At 49.9% G+C, this 27,930-nt stretch overlaps 2 protein-coding genes across 2 annotated transcripts; one reads left to right on the top strand and one right to left on the bottom strand.

Moving 5' to 3' along the window:
- The first annotated feature begins 1,085 nt into the window (after positions 1-1,085).
- On the top strand, positions 1,086-10,849 carry rhpn1 (rhophilin, Rho GTPase binding protein 1). Its single transcript, XM_086047677.1, has 16 exons — positions 1,086-1,272; positions 1,389-1,478; positions 2,572-2,687; positions 3,192-3,320; positions 3,457-3,532; positions 3,732-3,809; positions 4,014-4,138; positions 5,143-5,309; positions 5,910-6,103; positions 6,174-6,330; positions 6,761-6,889; positions 7,253-7,447; positions 7,548-7,624; positions 7,780-7,926; positions 8,851-9,003; positions 9,332-10,849. Exons 1-16 carry the CDS (start codon positions 1,246-1,248, stop codon positions 9,542-9,544), a joined length of 2,073 nt encoding a protein of 690 aa, XP_085903803.1. The 5' UTR covers positions 1,086-1,245; the 3' UTR covers positions 9,545-10,849.
- Positions 10,654-27,605, bottom strand: atpaf1 (ATP synthase mitochondrial F1 complex assembly factor 1). The gene is made up of 9 exons (XM_086047678.1): positions 27,361-27,605; positions 26,657-26,765; positions 26,523-26,585; positions 26,383-26,445; positions 25,565-25,615; positions 25,335-25,382; positions 12,029-12,124; positions 11,832-11,939; positions 10,654-11,720 (listed from the first exon to the last, which is right to left on the bottom strand). The coding sequence occupies exons 1-9, from the start codon at positions 27,573-27,575 to the stop codon at positions 11,529-11,531; spliced, it is 945 nt and encodes a 314-aa protein (XP_085903804.1). The 5' UTR covers positions 27,576-27,605; the 3' UTR covers positions 10,654-11,528.
- Positions 27,606-27,930: the final 325 nt, after the last annotated feature.

A 27,930-nucleotide genomic window follows, 5' to 3' on the forward strand; every position in this document is an offset into this window, starting at 1 on the left:
AATGTAAAACCCTACGGTATTATTTGCTGTTTATATTTCACGAAATGCTGCTTAAAAGTAGCCCGAGGAGCCGCAAGGATGTAAAAGGCAGTGGCACAATTGAAGCAGGAAAGGCGGCATTGCTGCGGTGAAGGAGCACCATCCCATCAAGCTTGTTGAATGGAAACCCTTTCCTTCCAACCTCTACCAAGACGTACATCGCCTTCCAAGTCACAGTCATTCAGGTATGCGCTGCAAATTACACTTGTCCAAACCATTCCAAGATTTTTAGACTGCAGCGGCAGAACTTTCAAATCAAATGAGCAAGTGATAAGCTTGTCATGGCCAGCTTCGAGCATGCAACATTTCAGTAACGCTCTGATGACTTGAAAAGAAAGTCAACTGCTGTCTGGATATTATTCTTGTTCAGATCATCAGTTGTGTGTTCCTGACAGTTTCTATGCCTGTTTGAAAGGGACTTACTCAAATGAGCATGTTTTTTTTTTTTTTTTTTGTGGTGGTGGTAAATGTCATAAGAGTTGTGTTAGCAGGTTTATTCATTCTTTTGAATCACTTTTTCTTCAAATGAATGCAACTACTTTTCCAAGCACTAGTTTGTTTTGTCTTTGAGTTAAAAAGAAGACAATGCATCTGAATGTTCAAATTAAGGAAAGGAAATAACATGATACTCATTTGATAATCACCCGTGTTACGTTCTACTTTTGGGGAATCATCAACACGTACTGTATGTGTGAGGGGGGGGGATGACATCAACGTTCGGGTGCACAAGCCCCAAAAGGTTGGGAGCCGCCGCCCTCGGAGCGCCACTGCAGGCGTGCAGTGGAGCAGATTGCCAGGAATTCCACAATGACTGAAAACGACGACGTGAACTTGTTTTGTCCGAAAGGTAGCCGACAGTATTTTGTGCAGCGCTTCGATTGCTTTCCGTTGCCGCGGCAACGGGCCGCGGGCTGTCTGGCTGTCTGGCCGCCTGCAGCCATTCGCGATTGGTCAGCTTTTGCTCTTAATGCGTCATCCGATTGGTTTCACCAAGTGTCGTCTGCAAATCCTCGACGTCTATTGGCTCTTCTTTCGGCGGCCCTGGTTGGCGAGCGTCGAGGTGTTCGGGCTTCTGTTTGCACTTTGCAAAGTTTTGCTCACTTCATCTATTGATGGTTGAAGCTTTGTGCTTAACATGCTAGTTGGGAATAACGTGAAGGGAATGTAGAGAGCAGAGCCCAAGTCCGCCACTGTTGTTGCTTCCCGATGGAGGAACATTTGACGACCAGGCAAGTGGCGGCGCACTAGCTTTTATTGTGTGTGAGAGCTACTTTGTACAATGCAGTGTTTTGGCCGATGAGCGAGTGGATGCTGTCAACACTTGTGCTCGCTTCGTCTCTTGTAGGGAGCCTGCGACAACGTGTCCGCCGGAGCGTTTGTGCAACGATGACTTGGCCGGCTCGGGACAGGACGGCGGCCACAATGGAAGCATCCGAAAGGCAAGGCGACAAGGCTTACATTTTCAACTGCAAACACACACACACACACACACACACACACACGCTTTTGTCGTCCACCAGCACAACAAATCCAGTCCAGTCGCTCAGTGTGGTAGGAAGCAGCTGGGCCAGGAGGCTAATCCACACAGCCACTTGGCGGATTACTGCCAAGTGTGCTTGCTTGCTTGTTGTGGCACACAAACATTTGAAGGGGAACAGTGCTTTCTACAAATGAATGCGGGAGGGAGAAGAAAAGCTACTTTTGAACATGTTGACACTGGAGCGGGTCCATCTGGCATGTTAAAGGGGAAGTCAACCAGCAAATGTTCTTCACTATAACATCTTGTGTGCGCCCCCACTCGTGTAAACGCAGTATTCTGATGTAGGTTACGTCTGTGGAATATGAACGAAGCAGCAAAATCCAGCCGTTTTGATCCATTTCAGGGGGCGGACATTTTGTCACTTGCTGTCGCCTAAAAATGACATCACAGTTGCTCAGGTAACGACCAATCGCGCCTCACTTGTTTTGGGAGTTTGGGCATGTGACATTGGCCAGCTGAGCTGAGCACCGATCAACCGCGATGTTCTTTTTAGTTGGCGGCAAGTGGCAAAATGGCCGCCGCCTAAACGGCTGCATTTTGCCGCTTCATTCCTATTCCACAGACGCAACGGCAACATTCATCAGAAAGCCGCGTTGAGACGAGTGGCGCCGCATAGGACGTATTTTGGATGAGATAATAGCAGACACCGCTTTTCTCTTCTGTTCCAGGACCAAGCTCTGAACAACACCTTTCTAATCCATATAAAGCGCAGACCGGATGAAACGAATTTTCTTGACTCTTGATTATTTGTTTATTTTTCCCTCTTCAGTATGCAGGTGAGGCTCTGCCTCCTCTGAGCGCACGTCTGTCTGCCTTCAGACAAGGACGATTGTGGGGAAAGTTCACATCATGAATCTCCTGCGTGCGGCAGAGTGCAAAGTTTTCATAGTGCTCATCTAATAAGGGCTCAGTTGGTGCCGATGAATGTCCCTGCCTGCGTCTGTGCACTTACTGAACGTGCTCTTGTCTACTTTCTTGCCTGCCCTCTGCAGGGCTGCGATCCCTCCGCCCAATCTCAACGCAGCAAACTGCAGAACAGGCGAGCTCGCATCAACCAGCAAATCAACAAAGAAATGCGCATGAGGGCTGGAGCCGAGAACCTGTTCAGGTGAGCGTTGGCGCCGCGCTCTTTGCCTGCCCAGGTGGAAGACGTTTTGCTCAGGTCAGCGCTGAAAGCTCCACATTTGTGTCTATTTGTACGCCTCAGAAAGCGGTCAAGGCTTAGCGCTCCAAAGTCTAGCATACAAACAAGAAGTGGTGAAAAAGGACATTTTGAATGCAAGCGCTTCACCTTGCTGCCAAGTGTCAACAACTTCCTGAAGCTGGCGAGGCTTCGGGCATCACCTTTTTGGGCTCGCAAGCCTTGATGGATGCTTTGCGCAATCGCGGCGCCAAGACTGGCCAAATGCGGCGCAAGTCAGGACAGCCGTTGGCGAGTGGCCTTTCATCTACTCGCGGGACTTTTTCATTGCAGTCTTTGCGTTGATTGGCGCTCTTCCAAAAACACGCACAGCCGCTCTGGGAAGGCGAGCTCTTGCCAAATACTCGACGCAACTCCTGTACATAATGACATTAAAAAAAAACAAGAAAACAAACGTGTTTTTCTTCGCAGGGCAACCACAAATAACAAAGTCAAAGAGACGGTGGCTCTGGAACTCAGCTATGTCAACTCAAATCTGCAGTTGCTCAAGGAAGAACTGGAGGATCTCAACAGCAACGTGGAAGTCTATCAGACAGAGAGGTAGCCCGCGCGCACGCACGCACGCACGCACGCACGCACATGTGCACACATGGCCACCGACACAAATACAAGCTAGTGGAATTTCAAGTCCCACATTTCCTCCTCATGTGCTGTGCTGCGTGAATTGTTTTGACAGCGAGGCCGTCAACGTTCCCATGATCCCGTTGGGTCTAAAAGAAACCAAGGAAGTCGACTTCACCATCCACATACAGGTCAGGACGGCCTCATCTTTCTTTGTTTCAACATCGGTCCACGATTGGATTCAACAAGGATTCAATTGCATAATGTTCGCTTGCACCGTTTGGCAACAAGCACTCCTTCCCTCCACACTGTGTTGTGTACGCTTTGAGCGTTGCGCTCATGTGAGCCCCGCCACCCAATTTGTTCACGTCGGGCGTTGTGGCCTCACAGGACTTGATCTGCGAGCACTACGGGGAGGACGGCTTCCTCTACTCAAAGGAAATCAAAGAGCTGATGGACCTCCGACAGGTGACCAGACTCCAAACGCGTTCGCCGCTTTTGTCACTCTGTTCAATGTTCATTTTCAAGCCTTCGGCGACAGCTTATGGCAAACCTTCAAACAAAGTCTTTTGTGCGAGCGTGCGTGCGTGCGTGTCACAAGCAGACGGCTTTGCAAAGGCCCGTTTGAAGGAAGGCCTTCCTTTTTGTGTCCCTGCTTTGCTTCCGCTGCAGGCCATGCGCACGCCCAGTCGGAACCACACCGGTTTGGACTTACTGATGGAGTACTACAACCAACTGTACTACCTGGATCAACGCTTCTTTGCCCCACATCGCATCCTGGGGGTGCACTTCCACTGGTACCCTTCCAAAAGACGGGGGAGCCCTCTGCCTTTTGCTAGACGCAAATGCTTTCTGTGCTTGTTTTGTTGCCAACTGGCAAATTGGGCTTGTGGAAGATACGCCTGCCGCATTGCCAATTTGCCGGCAGAAATCTAGTCACACTGAAGTTCGCAAAAGGGGAAGTCAACGCAAACGTCTTTTTGTCCAGAATAGCTTCTACGCGGGACCACTCATTGAAACGTTTGTGGGGTGAGAGTTAATCCACTCGTTTTTAGCCGTTTCCGGGGGCGGCCGTTTTGTCACTTCTTTTTTTTTTTTAAATAACATTTTTTTTATTTTATCACAACATTGTTCAACATTGAATTCCAGCATCAATCCAACCTGTCCCTTATTTTAATGTAATTTTTGGGGGGAAAAACAAAAAGAAACAAAAGACAGCTTCCTCAATATCAAATTAGATAAATGAATGCATTTAGAATCAGGAACGTGTTCAGAAGTCGATACCAGTCAGGGCCACTTTGTGACTCGTGTCGACTGAAAATGACATCGCAGATGCTCAGGTGACGACCAATCACGGTTCAGCTTCGGGAAACAGGTGAACCGTGACCTGTCGTTATCTGAGCGACCGCGATGTCATTTTCAGTCGACAGAAGCGCCAAAATGGCCGCCCTGTGAGATGGATGGCTCAAAACGGGTGGATTCGTTCACATTCCACAAATGCAATCTGAATGAGAATGCCTTGCTTCAACATCTTTGGCTTGATTTCCACTTTCAAGGTCCAAATTTGTCACCTTTTGTTCTGACAGTGTAGCGTGTCCGGATTTTGTGTGGCGGCTCTCTGGGGCCGCCGTGAGCCACTTTTTTTAGTGGCTCCGCACATTCAAGACATCATAGGATAACTTTCAAGGCTTCTGTCATATCCGGCGTCTTCATGCTGTTTTGGAGTCTTGAGATGACAAAGCCTCGCCTGGACGACGTTGGAATTTGGGGGGGGAAAAAAAAACTGTTGTTTGTGTCACAGGTACGACTCTCTGACCGGCGTCCCGTCATGTCAGCGTGCGTTAGCCTTTGAGAAGGGAAGCGTCCTGTTCAACATTGGCGCTTTGTACACCCAAATTGGAGCGCGCCAGGATCGTTCCACCACAGCCGGCATCCAGCGAGCTGTCGACGCATTTCAGAGAGCTGCGGGTACGCAAACTAGGGCGCCACCGGACATGGAAAAAAGAGCCGTATCGGCCCGTGCACGAGGCGTGTGCAAAGACAGGCAATCGATTTCGGAGGGAATTGTCAGCTTCGATCTGAATTGGACCGGCCAGACGCCAATTTAAATGCGCACCGCCACCCGATCGTCAAACATTATCGAGGGGAAATACAGTGAATTAGCAAAGAACACATTGAGCGGACTTATTTCGCAACATGGAAAAATATGTCATTCTTTCATTAGATAATCCAAATGCCATTTCTTTAGGTAGGTTGAATACCACAATAATATCGGTATCGCTACATTCAACGTCCATATCGCATGTTTTTCCGATATAGCAGCCCTAACGCAAAGCAAAGGAAATTCTTTCGAGCGCATGATTTGTGCTCGAGTTGCATTCGAATCGTTTTGCAACACGCGGCTGCCGATCGTCGGAACCACAAATCCGAGGTGAGACGAACTACGCAGAAATGTTGTAAAAGAAAGAAAAACAAAACGTTTTTGGAGCAACGTATTGGAAAAGTCTTGACCAGATGACCGTTGACTGCGTGACTGTCTTTGTTTGCATTTGCGTGTTTCCTGTTTAGGTGCGTTTCATTACCTGAAAGAGAACTTCTCCAACGCGCCAAGTCTGGACATGAGCGGGCCAGCGCTCTGCATGTTGGTGCGCCTGATGGTGGCGCAGGTGCAGGAGTGTGTCTTTGAACGCATGAGCCTGAGCGCGCAGGAGCAGGGCGGCCCCTTCGTTCGCTTGCTGCGGCTGGCGCAAGAGGCCGCGCGGGTGAGCCGCGGCTAGCAAGCGCGCGTCGCCACGCTCGGGCTGCCCGTTCACGTCGCCGCGCGTCCCGCAGGTGTCGGACGTCTACCGGCTGGTGCAGCGGAGCGTGTCGCAGCCGCCGATGAAGGACTACGTTCCCTTTTCGTGGACGTCCATGGTCCAAGTCAAGTCGGAACACTTCGGTGCGCTTTCGCACTACTTTGCCGGCGTTGCGCTCTGCGACCGCATGCGTAAGTAGCGCGAAGATTTCATCCTTTGTTTTGGTCACGCGGCCGAGCGCCGTTCGCTCTCCTGTTCCTGTTATTACGACGCAAAATCCAGAGGTGCGGTGAGGAATGAACGAATGAATGGATAACCAAGCGATGATCAAATTCATCGAGAATTATTTTGGATGATCGATGAATTGCGTACAGGCCTTTTTCATTTCCAACTGTTGAAAGGCTTGCACTTTCTGCATTCATTCTCCATCCGAGCGGACGTAAATGAATTGCGATTCACTTCCAAGCTGGGTCCGCAGCATTCGTGGGAATTTGTTGACGTTTGGCCACATTTGCTGGAGTTGTTGAAGCCGACCGATGTTGGCCTTTGTCGACACGCGTTCAACTCCCTGTTGTGACCGATGTGCAAATGCTAACACCGATACCTTTGATGCTGCGCTAGCGTCTGAAGAAGTCAGCGAGGAAGCAGAGGAGGCCTTCCTCCACTTGTATGCGAGCGCACGCGCGGCGCCGCCGCCGCCGCCGCCGCTCGGCCAGCTTTTAAGAGACTCGCAACAAAGACGAAGGTTTGGTGAGTTCACTCATTTGTCACAGTGCAGACCTTCAACCATACAGAAAAACGGCATTTCCACCTTGCTCTTTTTGCGAAAAAATAGGCAACACAACCTACACCGTCGACGTAGCAAGATATGCCGATGCCGTTTCCTTTTTTTTTTGCCCTCCGTGAATGCATTCGTCCGCCCCAAAGAAGTTCTCGTGAATTGTATCGTCCGGGCCGATTATCGGCTCCGATATTCCGCGTTTAGACGAATATCGGCATCCTCCTTTTTTTAAAAATGGCGATAATAAATCAATTGAAGTGTGTTAACTTCAAGGCAGTATTTATTTACATTTTCAGCCCTGAAACAAAGCATGCGGGTCTGCCTACCTGTAGGTAAAGCTCACCTGCGGCACGCCGTGATGAGACACGAAGAAGCCATGCGGCTGCACGGCGTGTGCAAGATTTTGAGGAAGATGGACATCCTGCAGGACGTGCTCACGGCGACGCACAAGCGCTCGCTGGGCAAGTACTCGGAGCTGGACCGAGAGGACGACTTTGACCAAACGCTGGAGGCGCCGGAGATCCGCCGTAAGTGTGGAGCCGCGCGCCGGCCGCGCTCCGCCGCTTCCAGCGCCTAATCAAAAACGCCGCCGCCGCCGCCGCCGGCGCTCTGTGTCTGCTTCGCCAGCTCAAAGCCAGCAAAAGGCCGACGTCACCCCACTGGACTTTTCCGCCGTCCGGGTTGCGGATATCTTCCAAAGATTGGTAACGGAAGCTTCTGCGACCCCGGATGCGGCTTCCTTGCCCGACGGATGCTCGAAACGCCGCTGTGTGTGTGTGTGTGTGTGTGTGTGTGTGTGTGTGTGTGTGTGTGTGTGCGTGTGGGTGTGCGCGCGCACGTGTGTTTGCTTGTGTTTGAGGGGCCGCTGAGCGTGTTTAGCGGGCGTGCCCGCTGGGGGCCGGCGCGCGTGGTCTGCCTGCCCAGAAGAGAAGGCGGCCTGGGCCTCACTCTCAGAGGGGACGCGCCGGTCTTGGTGGCCGGCGTGGCGGCCGGCGGCTGCGCGGCGGTGAGGCCAAACGCTCAAGCCGGCCTTCAAAGGCGCAAAACGCCAGCAGTGCCGCATGAGAAGATTGAGGCAACGCTGGCTACTTTTAATTAAAGGGAAAGTCGACCCAAACGGATTTTTTCCCAGCGGGCCCACTCGTTGAAACAAAGCATTCTGATGAATATTGCGCTTGTGGAATAAAAGTTCACCAAGCCGTTTTTGTCCATCTTCGGGGGCGGCCGTTTTGGCACTTCTGTGGACTGAAAATGACGTCGCAGCTGCTCAGGTAACAACCAACCACAGCTCAGCCGCGATGGGTCATGGTGAGCGGCCGTGACGTCACTTTCAGTCGACAGAAGACCAAACGGCCGCCCCCGGAGATGGACAAAAACCAGTGCATTTTTGCTGCTTCACTTATATTCCACAAACGCAAAATGAATCAGAATGCCGCGTTTCAACTCGTGGGCCCGCTGGGAACATTTTCTTGAAAAAAATAGGTTTGGCTTGACTTTCGCTTCAATGTTTTTTTTTAATAACTCGACAAATCCAAATCGGTTGCACATTTCGTTCTTTGTCTCCTCATGATTTATACTCGGGCCGCAACTCGCCATTTGAATAATGGATTAACCTGTCGGTAATTGATGAAGCAGATTGATTTCTCTCCCTTTATGCAAAAAACAAATCAGGACAATATTTCCCAGCGACAGTTCGGGAGAGGTCACCGAATTCTGATTCGGTTACTGCTTTGCTCCGTAACGTGTCAGAAAATACACCCAAATGTTCTTTTCCAAAGTAAAAGTCGAAATGTTTTCCGTGATTTTTCAAAAGCGCTGTGACGAATGACCAAAGTCTGCTGAAATGCCAAGAAGGATTTGGACAAGTTGAGATTGCTCCGAACCATTGCTGTCGAACCTTGTGACTGACGTTGACGCGCTCGCGTTTTAGGAGGCGGGACTGAGGGAAGGCGACTACATCGTGTCAGTGGACGGCCACGACTGCAAGTGGGCCAAACATGCCCAAGTGGTGAGCTTGCTTCAGAACCGCGGCGCCGACGGAGCGCGGCTCGCCGTGGTCACGCCGCACCCGCGCGATGCTCAGGTAACTGCCGCGCCGCCCTTGTCTTTGTCGGGCAATTTGGATGCTTTACACTCTCCCTGCGCCTTGACCAAAATCGGCAACGGCCTTTTCGAAAAATCCGATGGCCGCGCATACGCCGTCTTCAAAAAAGAGGCGCGGCGTGCTTGCTTGAAACGGCAGTGGAAGTTTAATGTCAGACCGCCCCACAAAAGTGATTGCGTGCCACACGGCCACTCTCACCCGGTCAGCGGCAACGTTTTCCTCGCCTGAGGACGAAACGTGTGAAGGGCGGCGATGTCGCGCGCTCGCTTGTATCACCGCCGACACAAAGTCTCTTGTGTGTTGACAGGTGGAGAAACGGGCCCTTCCGCTTGCTCACAGCCGCGGCAAAGAGAACGCGGCGGGCCGCCGGCCGCCGCCGCCGTCTTCCAAAGGACACCGCGCGGCCTCCTTGCTCAACTGGAGCAGGAAGAAGCGGGAAGGCGGCCGCGCTTCCGACAGGCCGGCACCCACGTCCGCGTTGTCCTTTGGAAACCTCCCGGACCCCGAGGCCATGTACTGAGGACGCGGCGCCCGCAAACGGGAATTGCGCGGCCAAGTCGGCCATTTCGCTTTGGAGTCGCAAGCGTCTGACGTTTGGAACGCGGTGGCGTGAAAACTCGCCAGACAAGCAGGCCATGACGCAAGGTCACGCCAAGTGCATGCCATTTGCGCTCATTTGGCTTGCGCCGCCTAAAGCTTTCACAGGGTGACGCCCGGACAAAATCGGTCGTCTCGGTCGTGCGTTTTCACATTTCTGACAACGTTCAGCCGGAGCGGCAAGAACGAACATCAAGCGACTAGGAGCACTCTAAAAACAGTTGGGTTGAAAATAAGACCATTTTCCACATCCACTCACGGACGGGGTCAATTCGACCCAGCTTCTGGCGTTGTCCTGTACCAAGCAGCCCGATTTTGCAAAAACAACCCAGAAAGTTGGGTCAAATTGACCCAAGTAACGGATCGGTCCATTTTTCACCCCAAATGGGGTTACTTTGAACCCAACTGTTTTTCGAGCGAGACAAGCGCGGTAACGCTATTCCACTTTCTGATGCCCCGAGACGACGACTCTGTTCCCTGTCCGCTGTTTGTCACCGGTTGCAGAAAAGAACGAACGGAGGTGCCTAAACCGCTTTTGCAGTCAGCCCGACTAAACTTTTCCGAGTGTCAACCCGCTATCATAAAAACACTTTTTTTGAACACGAACATCCGACAAAGGCAGCCATTTTTAGTTGTGGATCAGTCAAGAAAATTCAAGTCAAAGACATCCTCCTCAGGCAGCTGAAAATATTCTTTTATGACCAGAAAAAAAAATGCTTGGAACTCATTCATTGTCCAGCTACCGAGTGAAGACTGCGGCCTTCGCACGCACGGGATCGCTATTCTTGAATCTTTTTCTATTGAAATTCCCCCCACTTTTTTGTCCAGCATCTCCTTCCACATTTTGCATCAGAGTCATTCAAGTTTCAAAATATTCAGAAAATTCATGTCATGCTGGGAAGCATAGTTTCAAAGTTTTTCACGGCAAAAAAATCCCATTCATTCCTATTGAGACTTTATATTCAAATTATTCAGGTCATTTACTTTGGGGACCAATTTCAACATTCCAAAAATTCATCGCACAGCAAAATGTTCACATTTTTCACAATATATTTATTTTAAATTCATACATTTGACATTATTGACCGTTATTTCTGCATTTTTGTAACTGATTCAAGCAGTTTCGACTTTAAAACTGTTCATCTTATGTCTACTGGTTGCAAAAATTCCTATTTACCGAAAATTAAATCCCACCCATCTTTTTCCTCATTAAAATATGCTCAAAATACACGAAAAGTATGCTTTTTTTTTTGGTTTGTTTTGCTCCTCTCATTTCTATATTCTTTGTCTGTTCCAACTTTTTGCCCCCGCAGTTGGGCGTTTTGAGTGCAATTTTTTTTTTTTCCCTTTCCAAATCTCAAATTTGACCAGAATATTTTTTTCCATAATGTCACCATTCATTTCCTCTGTCAAAAATTTGGACCCACATTTATTTACCGTTTTTCATCCCATTCAAGCCGTTCCAACTTCAATGTATTCCAAAAATGTACAAAATGGAGGCTTGCATTTTTTTGGTTTTATTCCAAAGATTTGCGGCTTTCCCCAAATTCCTCATTTTGTACCCCCAAGGACCCTTCAATCACTTTTTGTAAAAAAATGACTCGAACCACCGAGCAGAAGACTTTTGTCACGGAAACCTTTCCGAGCAGTTGATTTCAATCCGTTGGTTTAATTTCGGCGTTCTTGCAGGGAGGAGTCAAGGAGTTGAGGAGCAAAGAAACCGTTGAGAACCTGAGCCCCGCGGGTGACCGGCTCCAAACTGGACATTGGAACGGCGATGACAAAGTCGTTTGCGCCGTTTGACGAAAATGAGCTTCTTGTTCGGACCGAAGGCGACACCGGACGTCCGCGGCAAACAGTAGGCAGTTCATCCGTTTGAATGCGGTTTGTTCCGGGCGTGGGCGCTTTCACTCCGGATTTGCGGCCGGAGGGCCGAGCGCGGGCCCGATGCCGCTCTGTTCCAGTTCTGCGATCAGCGCCATGTGCTGGAAGCGGGCCGGCCGCCGGTTAAAGGTCTCCACCAAGCCGAACGTCTCCTGCCTCTTGGTACCGTAGAAGAGCTGCACCTGATTGGCCAGGCACTGAGCCTGCGACACGCTCTGACGGGGAGGCACAGACACACTTCCCGTTAATGCGGTCGGCGAGCTGCTCCAACTTTGAAACTTTGAAACTCTGAACTTTGAAAGTTTTTCGAAAAACGTTCGACTTACCAGGAACTTGTGGTCCAGCTCGGCTGTCATGAGCACGATGCCCTTGTCCTCCTTCAAGTCCGGGTAGTGATGGAGGATCATCTGGCTGGGAGCGCTCTCGCCGCGAGTCTGCGTTGCACAAGAGAACCTCAGCGGCCCGCCCGCAAAACAAGCGTTTTGCCCTTTTGGCCTGCGCCCACGTCCTTGACGTGGCTCACCTGGATGTTGATGAGGGAGGTGAAATGGAGCTGGTGGGCCGACCACTGGCCCACGAAGAACTCGTAACCCTCCTGCTGGGGCAGCGCAAACAAGAACTGGGGGACAAAAAAGGAAAGCCAACAATCATGACGGGTCACGCTGGGAACCATTCAGGCGCCCAATGAGTGCCCGGGACACGCGGCCATGTACAGTAAGGCTATAGTACAAACCCTCCGTTCAAAGTAGGGTTAGGGCGTCAAACTAGGGTTAGGGTTTAGGAGTAGGGCGTCAAACTAGGGTTAGGGTTTAAGAGTAGGGCGTCAAAGTAGGGTTAGGGTTTAGGGGTAGGGCGTCGAACTAGGGTTAGGGTTTAGGAATAAGGCGTCAATTTAGGGTTAGGGTTTAGGTGTGAGTGTCAAACTAGGGTTAGGGTTTAGGGGTAGGATGTCAAATTAGGGTTAGGGTTTAGGAGTAGGGTGTCAAAGTAGGGTTAGGGTTTAGGAGTAGGGCGCCAAACAAGCGTTAGGGTTTAGGAGTTGGCGTCAAACTAGGGTTAAGGTTTAGGAGTAGGCCGACAAACTAGGGTTAGGGTTTAGGGGTAGGCCGCCAAGGTAGGGTTAGGGTTTAGGAGTAGGGTGTCAAACTAGGGTTACGGTTTAGGAGTAGGGTGTCAAAGTAGGGTTAGGGTTTAGGGGTAGGCCGCCAAAGTAGGGTTAGGGTTTAGGAGTAGGGTATCAAACTAGGGTTAGGGTTTAGGGGTAGGCCATCAAAGTAGGGTTAGGGTTTAGGGGTAGGGCGTCAAACTAGGGTTAGGGTTTAGGAGTAGGCCGTCAAAGTAGGGTTAGGGTTTAGGGGTAAGGCGTCAAACTAGCGTTAGGGTTAAGGAGTAGGCCGTCAAAGTAGGGTTAGGGTTTAGGAGTAGGGTGTCAAACAAGGGTTAGGGTTTAGGGGTAGGCCGCCAAGGTAGGGTTAGGGTTTAGGAGTAGGGTATCAAATTAGAGTTAGGGTTTAGGAATAAGGCGTCAAATTAGGGTTAGGGTTTAGGTGTGAGTGTCATACTAGGGTTAGGGTTTAGGGGAAGGATGTCAAATTAGGGTTAGGGCTTAGGGGTAGGATGTCAAATTAGGGTTAGGGTTTAGGAGCAGGGTGTCAAAGTAGGGTTAGTGTTTAGGAGTAGGGTGTCAAACTAGGGTTAGGGTTTAGGGGTAGGCCGCCAAGGTAGGGTTAGGGTTTAGGAGTAGGGCGTCAAACTAGGGTTAGGGTTTAGGGGTAGGATGTCAAATTAGGGTTAGGGTTTAGGAGTAGGGTGTCAAACTAGGGTTAGGGTTTAGGAGTAGGGTGTCAAACTAGAGTTAGGGTTTAGGGGTAGGCCGTCAAAGTAGGGTTAGGGTTTAGGGGTAAGATGTCAAATTAGGGTTAGGGTTTAGGAGTAGGGTGTCAAACTAGGGTTAGGGTTTAGGGGTAGGGCGTCAAACTAGGGTCAGGGTTTAGGGGTAGGGCGTCAAACTAGGGTTAGGGTTTAGGGGTAGGCTGTCAAAGTAGGGTTAGGGTTTAGGGGTAGGATGTCAAAGTAGGGTTAGGGTTTAGGAGTAGGGTATCAAACTAGGGTAAGGGTTTAGGGGTAGGCCGTCAAAGTAGGGTTAGGGTTTAGGGGTAGGGCGTCAAACTAGGGTTAGGGTTTAGGAATAAGGCGTCAAATTAGGGTTAGGGTTTAGGTGTGAGTGTCAAACTAGGGTTAGGGTTTAGGGGTAGGATGTCAAATTAGGGTTAGGGTTTAGGAGTAGGGTGTCAAAGTAGGGTTAGGGTTTAGGAGTAGGGCGCCAAACAAGCGTTAGGGTTTAGGAGTTGGCGTCAAACTAGGGTTAAGGTTTAGGAGTAGGCCGACAAACTAGGGTTAGGGTTTAGGGGTAGGCCGCCAAGGTAGGGTTAGGGTTTAGGAGTAGGGTGTCAAAGTAGGGTTAGGGTTTAGGGGGTAGGCCGCCAAAGTAGGGTTAGGGTTTAGGAGTAGGGTATCAAACTAGGGTTAGGGTTTAGGGGTAGGCCATCAAAGTAGGGTTAGGGTTTAGGGGTAGGGCGTCAAACTAGGGTTAGAGTTTAGGTGTAGGATGTCAAATTAGGGTTAGGGTTTAGGAGTAGGGTGTCAAACTAGGGTTAGGGTTTAGGAGTGGGGTGTCAAAGTAGGGTTAGGGTTTAGGAGTAGGGTGTCAAACAAGGGTTGGGGTTTAGGGGTAGGCCGCCAAGGTAGGGTTAGGGTTTAGGAGTAGGGTATCAAATTAGAGTTAGGGTTTAGGGGTAGGCCGTCAAAGTAGGGTTAGGGTTTAGGGGTAGGATGTCAAATTAGGGTTAGGGTTTAGGAGCAGGGTGTCAAACTAGGGTTAGGGTTTAGGGGTAGGGTGTCAAACTAGAGTTAGGGTTTAGGGGTAGGCCGTCAAAGTAGGGTTAGGGTTTAGGGGTAAGATGTCAAATTAGGGTTAGGGTTTAGGAGTAGGGTGTCAAACTAGGGTTAGGGTTTAGGGGTAGGGCGTCAAACTAGGGTCAGGTTTTAGGGGTAGGGCGTCAAACTAGGGTCAGGGTTTAGGGGTAGGGCGTCAAACTAGGGTTAGGGTTTAGGGGTAGGCCGTCAAAGTAGGGTTAGGGTTTAGGAGTAGGGTATCAAACTAGGGTAAGGGTTTAGGGGTAGGCCGTCAAAGTAGGGTTAGGGTTTAGGGGTAGGGCGTCAAACTAGGGTTAGGGTTTAGGGGTAGGGTGTCAAACTAGGGTTAGGGTTTAGGAGTTGGGTGTCAAAGTAGGGTTAGGGTTTAGGAGTAGGGTGTCAAACTAGGGTTAGGGTTTAGGGGTAGGCCGCCAAGGTAGGGTTAGGGTTTAGGAGTAGGGTATCAAACTAGAGTTAGGGTTTAGGGGTAGGCCGTCAAAGTAGGGTTAGGGCTTAGGGGTAGGATGTCAAATTAGGGTTAGGGTTTAGGAGTACGGTGTCAAACTAGGGTTAGGGTTTAGGGGTAGGCCGCCAAAGTAGGGTTAGGGTTTAGGGGTAGGATGTCAAATTAGGGTTAGGGTTTAGGAGTAGGGTGTCAAACTAGGGTTAGGGTTTAGGAGTAGGCCGTCAAACTAGAGTTAGGGTTTAGGGGTAGGCCGTCAAAGTAGGGTTAGGGTTTAGGGGTAAGATGTCAAATTAGGGTTAGGGTTTAGGAGTAGGGTGTCAAACTAGGGTTAGGGTTTAGGAGTAGGGTGTCAAACTAGAGTTAGGGTTTAGGGGTAGGCCGTCAAAGTAGGGTTAGGGTTTAGGGGTAAGATGTCAAATTAGGGTTAGGGTTTAGGAGTAGGGTGTCAAACTAGGGTTAGGGTTTAGGGATAGGGCGTCAAACTAGGGTCAGGGTTTAGGGGTAGGGCGTCAAACTAGGGTTAGGGTTTAGGGGTAGGCCGTCAAAGTAGGGTTAGGGTTTAGGGGTAGGATGTCAAAGTAGGGTTAGGGTTTAGGAGTAGGGTATCAAACTATGGTTAGGGTTTAGGGGTAGGCCGTCAAAGTAGGGTTAGGGTTTAGGGGTAGGGCGTCAAACTAGGGTTAGGGTTTAGGAGTAGGCCGTCAAAGTAGGGTTAGAGTTAAGGAGTAGGCCGTCAAAGTAGGGTTAGAGTTAAGGAGTAGGCCATCAAAGTAGAGTTAGGGTTTAGGAGTAGGGTGTCAAACTAGGGTTAGGGTTTAGGGGTAAGGCGTCAAACTAGGGTTAGGGTTTAGGGGTAAGGCGTCACACTAGGGTTAGGGTTTAGGAGTAGGCCGTCAAAGCAGGGTTAGGGTTTAGGGGTAAGGCGTCAAACTAGCGTTAGGGTTTAGGAGTAGGGCGTCAAACTAGGGTTAGGGTTTAGGGGTAGGCCGCCAAGGTAGGGTTAGGGTTTAGGAGCAGGGTGTCAAACTAGGGTTAGGGTTTAGGAGTAGGGTGTCAAAGTAGGGTTAGGGTTTAGGGGTAGGCCGCCAAAGTAGGGTTAGGGTTTAGGAGTAGGGTATTAAACTAGGGTTAGGGTTTAGAGGTAGGCCATCAAAGTAGGGTTAGGGTTTAGGGGTAGGGCGTCAAACTAGGGTTAGGATTTAGGTGTAGGATGTCAAATTAGGGTTAGGATTTAGGAGTAGGGTGTCAAACTAGGGTTAGGGTTTAGGAGTAGGGTGTCAAACTAGGGTTAGAGTTTAGGTGTAGGATGTCATATTAGGGTTAGGGTTTAGGAGTAGGGTGTCAAACAAGGGTTAGTGTTTAGGAGTAGGGTGTCAAAGTAGGGTTAGGGTTTAGGGGTAGGCCGCCAAAGTAGGGTTAGGGTTTAGGGGTAGGCCGCCAAAGTAGGGTTAGGGTTTAGGAGTAGGATGTCAAATTAGGGTTAGGGTTTGGGAGTAGGGTGTCAAACTAGGGTTAGGGTTTAGGAGTAGGGTGTCAAAGTAGGGTTAGGGTTTAGGAGTAGGGTGTCAAACTAGGGTTAGGGTTTAGGGGTAGGCCGCCATGGTAGGGTTAGGGTTTAGGAGTAGGGCGTCAAACTAGGGTTAGGGTTTAGGGGTAGGCCGCCAAAGTAGGGTTAGGGTTTAGGGGTAGGATGTCAAACTAGGGTTAGGGTTTAGGAGTAGGGTGTCAAACTAGGATTAAGGTTTAGGAGTAGGGTGTCAAACTAGAGTTAGGGTTTAGGGGTAGGCCGTCAAAGTAGGGTTAGGGTTTAGGGGTAAGATGTCAAATTAGGGTTAGGGTTTAGGAGTAGGGTGTCAAACTAGGGTTAGGGTTTAGGGGTAGGGCGTCAAACTAGGGTTAGGGTTTAGGGGTAGGGCGTCAAACTAGGGTTAGGGTTTAGGGGTAGGCCATCAAAGTAGGGTTAGGGTTTAGGAGTAGGATGTCAAAGTAGGGTTAGGGTTTAGGAGTAGGGTGTCAAACTAGGGTTAGGGTTTAGGGGTAGGGCGTCAAACTAGGGTTAGGGTTTAGGGGTAGGGCATCAAACTAGGGTTAGGGTTTAGGGGTAGGCCATCAAAGTAGGGTTAGGGTTTAGGAGTAGGATGTCAAACTAGGGTTAGGGTTTAGGAGTAGGGTGTCAAACTAGGGTTAGGGTTTAGGAGTGGGATGTCAAACTAGGGTTAGGGTTTAGGAGTAGGGTGTCAAAGTAGGGTTAGGGTTTAGGGGTAGGCCGCCAAAGTAGGGTTAGGGTTTAGGGGTAGGCCTCCAAAGTAGGGTTAGGGTTTAGGAGTAGGGTATCAAACTAGGTTTAGGGTTTAGGGGTAGGCCGTCAAAGTAGGGTTAGGGTTTATGGGTAGGGCGTCAAACTAGGGTTAGGGTTTAGGGGTAGGGTGTCAAACTAGGGTTAGGGTTTAGGAATTGGGTGTCAAAGTAGGGTTAGGGTTTAGGAGTAGGGTGTCAAACTAGGGTTAGGGTTTAGGGGTAGGCCGCCAAGGTAGGGTTAGGGTTTAGGAGTAGGGTATCAAACTAGAGTTAAGGTTTAGGGGTAGGCCGTCAAAGTAGGGTTAGGGTTTAGGGGTAGGATGTCAAATTAGGGTTAGTGTTTAGGAGTAGGGTGTCAAATTAGGGTTAGGGTTTAGGAGCAGGGTGTCAAACTAGGGTTAGGGTTTAGGAGTAGGGTGTCAAAGTAGGGTTAGGGTTTAGGAGTAGGGTGTCAAACTAGGGTTAGGGTTTAGGAGTATGGCGTCAAACTAGAGTTAGGGTTTATGAGTAGGGCGTAAAACTAGGGTCAGGGTTTAGGGGTATGGCGTCAAACTAGGGTTAGGGTTTAGGAGTAGGGTGTCACACTAGGGTTAGGGTTTAGGAGTAGGGCGTCACAGTAGGGTTAGGGTTTAGGAGTAGGGCGTCACACTAGGGTTAGGGTTTAGGAGTAGGGCATCAAACTAGGGTTAGGGTTTAGGGGTAGGGCGTCAAACTAGCGTTAGGGTTTCGGGGTAGGGCGTCAAACTAGGGTTAGGGTTTAGGAGTAGGCCGTCAAAGTAGGGTTAGGGTTTAGGAGTAGGGTGTCAAACTAGGGTTAGGGTTTCGGGTTGGGTGTCAAACTAGGGTTAGGGTTTAGGTGTAGGATGTCAAATTAGGGTTAGAGTTTAGGAGTATGGTGTCAAACTAGGGTTAGGGTTTAGGAGTAGGGTGCCAAAGTAGGGTTAGGGTTTAGGAGTAGGGTGTCAAACTAGGGTTAGGGTTTAGGGGTAGGCCGTCAAATTAGGGTTAGGGTTTAGGAGCAGGGTGTCAAACTAGGGTTAGGGTTTAGGAGTAGGGTGTCAAAGTAGGGTTAGGGTTTAGGAGTAGGGTGTCAAATTAGGGTTAGGGTTTAGGAGTATGGTGACAAACTAGGGTTAGGGTTTCGGGGTAGGGCGTCAAACTAGGGTTAGGGTTTAGGGGTAAGGCGTCAAACTAGGGTTAGGGTTTAGGGGTAAGGCGTCACACTAGGGTTAGGGTTTAGGAGTAGGCCGTCAAAGTAGGGTTAGGGTTTAGGGGTAAGGCGTCAAACTAGCGTTAGGGTTAAGGAGTAGGCCATCAAAGTAGGGTTAGGGTTTAGGAGTAGGGTGTTGAACTAGGGTTAGGATTTAGGGGTAAGGCGTCAAACTAGGGTCAGGGTTTAGGAGTATGTCGTCAAACTCGAGTTAGGGTTTAGGAGTAGGGCGTCAAAATAGGGTTAGGGTTTAGGGGTAGGGCGTCACACTAGGATTAGGGTTTAGGAGTAGGGTGTCAAACTAAGGTTAGGGTTTAGGGGTAGGGCATCAAAGTAGGGTTAGGGTTTAGGAGTAGGCCGTCAAAGTAGGGTTAGGGTTTAGGGGTAAGGCGTCAAACTAGCGTTAGGGTTAAGGAGTAGGCCGTCAAAGTAGGGTTAGGGTTTAGGAGTAGGGTGTTGAACTAGGGTTAGGGTTTAGGGGTAAGGCGTCAAACTAGGGTTAGGTTTTAGGAGTATGTCGTCAAACTCGAGTTAGGGTTTAGGAGTAGGGCGTCAAAATAGGGTTAGGGTTTAGGGGTAGGGCGTCACACTAGGATTAGGGTTTAGGAGTAGGGTGTCAAACTAAGGTTAGGGTTTAGGGGTAGGGCGTCAAAGTAGGGTTAGGGTTTAGGAGTAGGCTGTCAAAGTAGGGTTAGGGTTTAGGAGTAGAGTGTCAAGCTAGGGTTAGGGTTTAAGAGTAGGGTGTCAAACTAGGGTTAGGGTTTCGGGGTTGGGTGTCAAATTAGGGTTAGCGTTTAGGAGTAGGGTGTCAAACTAGGGTTAGGGTTTAGGAGTATGGTGTCAAACTAGGGTTAGGGTTTCGGGGTAGGGCGTCAAACTAGGGTTAGGGTTTAGGGGTAAGGCGTCAAACTAGGGTTAGGGTTTAGGAGTAAGGCGTCACACTAGGGTTAGGGTTTAGGAGTAGGCCGTCAAAGTAGGGTTAGGGTTTAGGGGTAAGGCGTCAAACTAGCGTTAGGGTTAAGGAGTAGGCCGTCAAAGTAGGGTTAGGGTTTAGGAGTAGGGTGTTGAACTAGGGTTAGGGTTTAGGGGTAAGGCGTCAAACTAGGGTTAGGGTTTAGGAGTATGTCGTCAAACTCGAGTTAGGGTTTAGGAGTAGGGCGTCAAACTAGGGTTAGGGTTTAGGGGTAGGCCATCAAAGTAGGGTTAGGGTTTAGGGGTAAGGCGTCAAACTAGCGTTAGGGTTTAGGAGTAGGGCGTCAAACTAGCGTTAGGGTTTAGGAGTAGGGCGTCAAACTAGGGTTAGGGTTTAGGGGTAGGGCGTCAAACTAGGGTTAGGGTTTAGGGGTAGGCCGTCAAAGTAGGGTTAGGATTTAGGGGTAAGGCGTCAAACTAGCGTTAGGGTTTAGGAGTAGGGCGTCAAACTAGGGTTAGGGTTTAGGGGTAGAGTATCAAACTAGGGTTAGGGTTTAGGAGTAGGCCGTCAAAGTAGGGTTAGGGTTTAGGAGTAGGGTGTCAAACTAGGGTTAGGGTTTCGGGGTTGGGTGTCAAACTAGGGTTAGGGTTTAGGGGTAAGGCGTCAAACTAGGGTTAGGGTTTAGGAGTAGGCCGTCAAAGTAGGGTTAGGGTTTAGGGGTAGGGCGTCAAACAAGGGTTAGGGTTTAGGAGTAGGCTGTCAAAGTAGGGTTAGGGTTTAGGAGTAGGGTGTCAAACTAGGGTTAGGGTTTAGGGGTAAGGCGTCAAACTAGGGTTAGGGTTTAGGGGTAAGGCGTCACACTAGGGTTAGGGTTTAGGAGTAGGCCGTGAAAGTAGGGTTAGGGTTTAGGGGTAAGGCGTCAAACTAGCGTTAGGGTTTAGGAGTAGGGCGTCAAACTAGCGTTAGGGTTTAGGAGTAGGGCGTCAAACTAGGGTTAGGGTTTAGGGGTAGGGCGTCAAACTAGGGTTAGGGTTTAGGGGTAGGGCGTCAAACTAGGGTTAGGGTTTAGGAGTAGGGTGTCAAACTAGGGTTAGGGTTTAGGAGTAGGGTGTCAAACTAGGGTTAGGGTTAAGGAGTAGGCCATCAAAGTAGGGTTAGGGTTTAGGAGTAGGGTGTCAAACTAGGGTTAGGGTTTAGGGGTAAGGCGTCAAACTAGGGTTAGGGTTTAGGGGTAAGGCGTCACACTAGGGTTAGGGTTTAGGAGTAGGCCGTCAAAGTAGGGTTAGGGTTTAGGAGTAGGGTGTCAAACTAGGGTTAGGGTTTCGGGGTTGGGTGTCAAACTAGGGTTAGGGTTTAGGGGTAAGGCGTCAAACTAGGGTTAGGGTTTAGGAGTAGGCCGTCAAAGTAGGGTTAGGGTTTAGGGGTAGGGCGTCAAACAAGGGTTAGGGTTTAGGAGTAGGCTGTCAAAGTAGGGTTAGGGTTTAGGAGTAGGGTGTCAAACTAGGGTTAGGGTTTCGGGGTAAGGCGTCAAACTAGGGTTAGGGTTTAGGGGTAGGGCGTCAAACTAGGGTTAGGGTTTCGGGGTAGGGCGTCAAACTAGGGTTAGAGTTAAGGAGTAGGCCATCAAAGTAGGGTTAGGGTTTAGGAGTAGGGCGTCAAACTAGGGTTAGGGTTTAGGGGTAAGGCGTCAAACTAGGGTTAGGGTTTAGGGGTAAGGCGTCACACTAGGGTTAGGGTTTAGGAGTAGGCCGTCAAAGTAGGGTTAGGGTTTAGGAGTAGGGTGTCAAACTAGGGTTAGGGTTTCGGGGTTGGGTGTCAAACTAGGGTTAGGGTTTAGGGGTAAGGCGTCAAACTAGGGTTAGGGTTTAGGAGTAGGCCGTCAAAGTAGGGTTAGGGTTTAGGAGTAGGGTGTCAAACTAGGGTTAGGGTTTCGGGGTTGGGTGTCAAACTAGGGTTAGGGTTTAGGGGTAAGGCGTCAAACTAGGGTTAGGGTTTAGGAGTAGGCCGTCAAAGTAGGGTTAGGGTTTAGGGGTAGGGCGTCAAACAAGGGTTAGGGTTTAGGAGTAGGCTGTCAAAGTAGGGTTAGGGTTTAGGAGTAGGGTGTCAAACTAGGGTTAGGGTTTAGGGGTAAGGCGTCAAACTAGGGTTAGGGTTTAGGGGTAAGGCGTCACACTAGGGTTAGGGTTTAGGAGTAGGCCGTGAAAGTAGGGTTAGGGTTTAGGGGTAAGGCGTCAAACTAGCGTTAGGGTTTAGGAGTAGGGCGTCAAACTAGCGTTAGGGTTTAGGAGTAGGGCGTCAAACTAGGGTTAGGGTTTAGGGGTAGGGCGTCAAACTAGGGTTAGGGTTTAGGGGTAGGGCGTCAAACTAGGGTTAGGGTTTAGGAGTAGGGTGTCAAACTAGGGTTAGGGTTTAGGAGTAGGGTGTCAAACTAGGGTTAGGGTTAAGGAGTAGGCCATCAAAGTAGGGTTAGGGTTTAGGAGTAGGGCGTCAAACTAGGGTTAGGGTTTAGGGGTAAGGCGTCAAACTAGGGTTAGGGTTTAGGGGTAAGGCGTCACACTAGGGTTAGGGTTTAGGAGTAGGCCGTCAAAGTAGGGTTAGGGTTTAGGAGTAGGGTGTCAAACTAGGGTTAGGGTTTCGGGGTTGGGTGTCAAACTAGGGTTAGGGTTTAGGGGTAAGGCGTCAAACTAGGGTTAGGGTTTAGGAGTAGGCCGTCAAAGTAGGGTTAGGGTTTAGGGGTAGGGCGTCAAACAAGGGTTAGGGTTTAGGAGTAGGCTGTCAAAGTAGGGTTAGGGTTTAGGAGTAGGGTGTCAAACTAGGGTTAGGGTTTCGGGGTAAGGCGTCAAACTAGGGTTAGGGTTTAGGGGTAGGGCGTCAAACTAGGGTTAGGGTTTCGGGGTAGGGCGTCAAACTAGGGTTAGAGTTAAGGAGTAGGCCATCAAAGTAGGGTTAGGGTTTAGGAGTAGGGCGTCAAACTAGGGTTAGGGTTTAGGGGTAAGGCGTCAAACTAGGGTTAGGGTTTAGGGGTAAGGCGTCACACTAGGGTTAGGGTTTAGGAGTAGGCCGTCAAAGTAGGGTTAGGGTTTAGGAGTAGGGTGTCAAACTAGGGTTAGGGTTTCGGGGTTGGGTGTCAAACTAGGGTTAGGGTTTAGGGGTAAGGCGTCAAACTAGGGTTAGGGTTTAGGAGTAGGCCGTCAAAGTAGGGTTAGGGTTTAGGGGTAGGGCGTCAAACAAGGGTTAGGGTTTAGGAGTAGGCTGTCAAAGTAGGGTTAGGGTTTAGGAGTAGGGTGTCAAACTAGGGTTAGGGTTTCGGGGTAAGGCGTCAAACTAGGGTTAGGGTTTAGGGGTAGGGCGTCAAACTAGGGTTAGGGTTAAGGGGTAGGGCTTCAAACTAGGGTTAGAGTTAAGGAGTAGGCCGTCAAAGTAGGGTTAGGGTTTAGGAGTAGGGTGTCAAACTAGGGTTAGGGTTTAGGAGTAGGGTGTCAAACTAGGGTTAGGGTTTCGGGGTAGGGCGTCAAACTAGGGTTAGGGTTTAGGGGTAGGGCGTCAAACTAGGGTTAGAGTTAAGGAGTAGGCCATCAAAGTAGGGTTAGGGTTTAGGAGTAGGGCGTCAAACTAGGGTTAGGGTTTAGGGGTAAGGCGTCAAACTAGGGTTAGGGTTTAGGAGTAGGCCGTCAAAGTAGGGTTAGGGTTTAGGAGTAGGGTGTCAAACTAGGGTTAGGGTTTAGGAGTAGGGTGTCAAACTAGGGTTAGGGTTTAGGGGTAAGGCGTCAAACTAGGGTTAGGGTTTAGGAGTAGGCCGTCAAAGTAGGGTTAGGGTTTAGGGGTAGGGCGTCAAACAAGGGTTAGGGTTTAGGAGTAGGCTGTCAAAGTAGGGTTAGGGTTTAGGAGTAGGGTGTCAAACTAGGGTTAGGGTTTCGGGGTAAGGCGTCAAACTAGGGTTAGGGTTTAGGGGTAGGGCGTCAAACTAGGGTTAGGGTTAAGGGGTAGGGCTTCAAACTAGGGTTAGAGTTAAGGAGTAGGCCGTCAAAGTAGGGTTAGGGTTTAGGAGTAGGGTGTCAAACTAGGGTTAGGGTTTAGGAGTAGGGTGTCAAACTAGGGTTAGGGTTTCGGGGTGGGGCGTCAAACTAGGGTTAGGGTTTAGGGGTAGGGCGTCAAACTAGGGTTAGAGTTAAGGAGTAGGCCATCAAAGTAGGGTTAGGGTTTAGGAGTAGGGCGTCAAACTAGGGTTAGGGTTTAGGGGTAAGGCGTCAAACTAGGGTTAGGGTTTAGGAGTAGGCCGTCAAAGTAGGGTTAGGGTTTAGGAGTAGGGTGTCAAACTAGGGTTAGGGTTTAGGAGTAGGGTGTTAAACTAGGGTTAGGGTTTCGGGGTAGGGCGTCAAACTAGGGTTAGAGTTAAGGAGTAGGCCATCAAAGTAGGGTTAGGGTTTAGGAGTAGGGCGTCAAACTAGGGTTAGGGTTTAGGGGTAAGGCGTCAAACTAGGGTTAGGGTTTAGGGGTAAGGCGTCACACTAGGGTTAGGGTTTAGGAGTAGGCCGTCAAAGTAGGGTTAGGGTTTAGGGGTAAGGCGTCAAACTAACGTTAGGGTTTAGGAGTAGGGCGTCAAACTAGGGTTAGGGTTTAGGGGTAGAGTATCAAACTAGGGTTAGGGTTTAGGAGTAGGCCGTCAAAGTAGGGTTAGGGTTTAGGAGTAGGGTGTCAAACTAGGGTTAGGGTTTCGGGGTTGGGTGTCAAACTAGGGTTAGGGTTTAGGGGTAAGGCGTCAAACTAGGGTTAGGGTTTAGGAGTAGGCCGTCAAAGTAGGGTTAGGGTTTAGGGGTAGGGCGTCAAACTAGGGTTAGGGTTTAGGAGTAGGCTGTCAAAGTAGGGTTAGGGTTTAGGAGTAGAGTATCAAACTAGGGTTAGGGTTTAGGAGTAGGGTGTCAAACTAGGGTTAGGGTTTAGGAGTAGGCCGTCAAAGTAGGGTTAGGGTTTAGGAGTAGGGTGTCAAACTAGGGTTAGGGTTTCGGGGTAGGGCGTCAAACTAGGGTTAGGGTTTCGGGGTAGGGCGTCAAACTAGGGTTAGGGTTTAGGGGTAGGGCGTCAAACTAGGGTTAGGGTTTAGGGGTAGGGCGTCAAACTAGGGTTAGGGTTAAGGGGTAGGGCGTCAAACTAGGGTTAGGGTTTAGGGGTAGGGCGTCAAACTAGGGTTAGAGTTAAGGAGTAGGCCATCAAAGTAGGGTTAGGGTTTAGGAGTAGGGTATCAAACTAGGGTTAGGGTTAAGGGGTAAGGCGTCAAACTAGGGTTAGGGTTTAGGGGTAAGGCGTCAAACTAGGGTTAGGGTTTAGGGGTAAGGCGTCAAACTAGGGTTAGGGTTTAGGGGTAAGGCGTCAAACTAGGGTTAGGGTTTAGGAGTGAGTGTCAAACTAGGGTTAGGGTTTAGGAGTGAGTGTCAAACTAGGGTTAGGGTTTAGGAGTGAGTGTCAAACTAGGGTTGGGGTTTAGGAGTAGGGTGTCAAACTAGGGTTAGGGTTTAGAAGTAGGGTTTTCAAACTAGGGTTAGGGTTTAGGAGTAGGGTGTCAAAGTAGGGTTAGGGTTTAGGAGTAGGGCGTCAAACTAGGGTTAGGGTTTAGGAGTAGGGTGTCAAACTAGGGTTGGGGTTTAGGAGTAGGGCGTCAAACTAGGGTTAGGGTTTAGGAGTATGGCGTCAAACTAGGGTTAGGGTTTAGGAGTAGGGCGTCAAACTAGGGTTAGGGTTTAGGAGTAGGGTGTCAAACAAGGGTTGGGGTTTAGGAGTAGGGTGTCAAACTAGGGTTAGGGTTTCCATTGCATTCTTTTCAATCCAAGCCACTGACGCGATTTTACTGGCAAGGTGGCCAATGCTGCCGGCGTCATGCGCGGTATTAACGACGGCGGTGGCCGGCTCGCCGCGTTCGCTGGCCTGACCGCACGTTCGGTAGAACCTGAAGCAAGCTCGGCTCAACAGCGGCCAAGAAACGCAAACCCGACGTGGCGTTCACAAGGAAGAAAAGCGGCAATCTTCCTTACCATGGGACACGACTGCGCCCGAGCGCTCATCACCTCGTACGTCGCGCCCTGCAAACACAAAGGACACAAACACGTTTGAGCGACTGGACTGCGCCAAGCTTCTCGTGTGCCATTCGCGTGTCGCCCGCGGCAACGGGCCGACGGGCTTCCAAAGCAATCACGCCCGCCAACGAGCATCCGAAGCAAAGAAAACCAGGCGCGTCTTTGATGTTGCGAGGCGTTGCACTCACCGGGATGACGGCGCTGACCGTGTCCTTGAGGGCGTAGTACTTCATCCAAAGCTGAGCCACAGCGTCGGCGGTCCGCACGGCGGCGGCAAGCGCCGCCATCGACAAATTGGACGTTAGTCGTCACAACAACAACAATGGGCAACATTTGCAAAGATATTGCAAGGCTGCAATCGGCGCTTTGACGTGTTTTGGAGATCTCAACATTTTGGACAATTAATCGGGCGACAACGAAGGTGCGCCGACCGCTTACGAAATGTGCGTTGAATGCTGGAAAAAGTTGCCTTCGTGCTTTCGCAGCCGCTTACGGCAAAGATTGGCTCATTTGTGGAATTTTGCCTTGATTTTCACACAAAAGCTGCTTTGGCTCTCAGCGCTAACACTTGCCGCCTTTCACCGGCGATGCCAGCAAGAGCCAAAGAAGACGCGCTTGCGTGCGGCCTCGTCGCCGTCGGAGACCGACGTGTATTATTAGCGCTTTTCTTCAACCAAAATGTGGAGTCTCTCAAAAAGTGGCGCCAATTCACAACAAACAAAAACGCTCATTTTCAGATTCAGCAACATCAAAATAGTCTAAAAGTGTTGAAACTTTTTCAGCCCCAAAATGTGTGTTGACCGGTGTGATCGTTTGAAAAAACGTCAACATGAACCGCTGTGATTTATCAACACGGACGTTACGGTTACGGCACCTCAGACTTTTGCAATCTGCTCAAAAGTGCAGCAAAGCAGGCCAAGCGGGCGGCATCGACTCAAGAAAAACATCAAACGCGACCTTTCAAGTGTTGCCGTGTCGTCCGAGCGACCGAGTGCGCCGTCCTCACCTCTGCAATCTCGTCACCCGTCTTGTCCTGGATCAGCTCCAGGTTGAGGATGGAGCCCAGCGACTGAAGAATACATCGTCATCGTCATCATCATCATCATCATCATCATCATCATCACCAAGAGAACATTGAGGCCGCACCTTATTTTTGGTGAAAGCTGCCGATGCGCCGTTGCCAGCTTCCAGCTTGTCCCGACTGCGCAACTGCAAAGACAAGGCCAAAAGGTCAAGCCAGCACTGCGCCGCGCTGTCGACCGCATTTGATTGGGCTCAACCTGCTGCTCCGTGAATCTGACAAAGTCTGCTTGCTTGGACTGTCCCAGAACTTCTTTCTTGGCCTCGTGCCGTTTCTCCATTCGGGCCTCGAACTCGTGAGGCTTGCAGCTGAGAACGGAGACCCGCAAATCAAACAGGCCCAAAGATGCACAATTTCAACCAGTGAAAAATGTGCCCCAAAAGTCCATCGGAAATGAAGAGTCATGCTGCATGACAAATCCAAAGAGGGTTTCGCTCGTGTCACAGGTGAGTTTTACTTACTTTGAGGTTCGGGTTATATCGCATGTAAAGGTTTCGCGATTCAGTGTGGAACTTGAAGGGCAAACAGCATCACGGAACCGATCGTTATTTGTTGGACTACTCGAAAGGCCGCACAGCCAAATGAGATTCGAACCGGAAGCTCCTGACTGTGAGGCACACTTGCTCACCACCCCGTGAATCAGGGATTAAACTGTATTTGTTACAGAATTCTTCTGGGGGGTTACTCCAAAGCATTTTAAGTGAACTAGGCGTTCACAGGCTGCAATATAGACGCGGCGAGGAGAGAACGCTGAGCAATCGTAACAAAACACATAATCGTCTCTCGGTCATGACTGCTAAGAAACTATGAAGTGGACGTTGTGCTATTTATTGAGGGATTGTTTGTTTTTGTTTTTTCCCCTTGCATCGTGCGTACATGTGTCACAGGAGCTCTCGGACTGACCTGCGCATTTTCTGGATCTTTTCCTGGTATTTGTTGTAGTAAGGGTTCTCCTCCAACTCCGGCTCTTTTCGCACCGAGAAGGTTCGAAAGTGAGCCGGGACGAAGCCGGGTATCAGCGGCCTGATCCCCGTCGCCCTGACCGCTAGCATGCCCCTATACATGCAAGTCAGTTGCAGCAGGGCGGCCGCCATCTTGTCAGCGCTTCTGTCCCACATCAAATTCGGGCCGACGAGGAACACACTGACAAGTGGTCAAAGGTTCCGCTATAAAGCGCAAAAACAAAAACAAACAAAACCAAAAAAATGACAACATGCACGTACACGTAAAAACGAGTGGGCGTGGCTGCAGAGGGGGGGGGGGTATTGGTGGTTTTGACTGAGTGTCTCTGCTATTGGGTTCAAAAGTTGTGGTCAAAAGACGTCCTCCACCTAGAAATGACTTGAATGTGTAGTACCATATGTCCCCAGCCGAGGGCACTATCCCTGTACGGTTGAGGTTAGTATAGCTATCAGTCAATGGATAGTTTGTAATTCTCAATGTGAAATTAGGTATTTTAAAAAGAGCCACGCT

Source organism: Filicampus tigris, chromosome 12, assembly GCF_054856515.1.
Source record: "Filicampus tigris isolate MCC_2025a chromosome 12, RoL_Ftig_1.0, whole genome shotgun sequence".
In the NCBI taxonomy this organism is placed as follows: domain Eukaryota; kingdom Metazoa; phylum Chordata; class Actinopteri; order Syngnathiformes; family Syngnathidae; genus Filicampus; species Filicampus tigris.

Excerpts from the sequence above, each read along its gene's own strand:
- atpaf1 (XM_086047678.1), bottom strand. The coding sequence starts at position 27,575 with ATGTGGGACAGAAGCGCTGACAAGATGGCGGCCGCCCTGCTGCAACTG. Across the intron at positions 26,766-27,360 it reads AAGATCCAGAAAATGCGCAG|CTGCAAGCCTCACGAGTTCG; the intron begins GTCAGTCCGAGA and ends CTCCGTTCTCAG. Across the intron at positions 11,721-11,831 it reads AGCTGGACCACAAGTTCCTG|AGCGTGTCGCAGGCTCAGTG; the intron begins GTAAGTCGAACG and ends CCTCCCCGTCAG.
- rhpn1 (XM_086047677.1), top strand. The coding sequence starts at position 1,246 with ATGGAGGAACATTTGACGACCAGGCAA. Across the intron at positions 3,321-3,456 it reads GAAGTCTATCAGACAGAGAG|CGAGGCCGTCAACGTTCCCA; the intron begins GTAGCCCGCGCG and ends TTGTTTTGACAG. Across the intron at positions 6,104-6,173 it reads TGGCGCAAGAGGCCGCGCGG|GTGTCGGACGTCTACCGGCT; the intron begins GTGAGCCGCGGC and ends CGCGTCCCGCAG.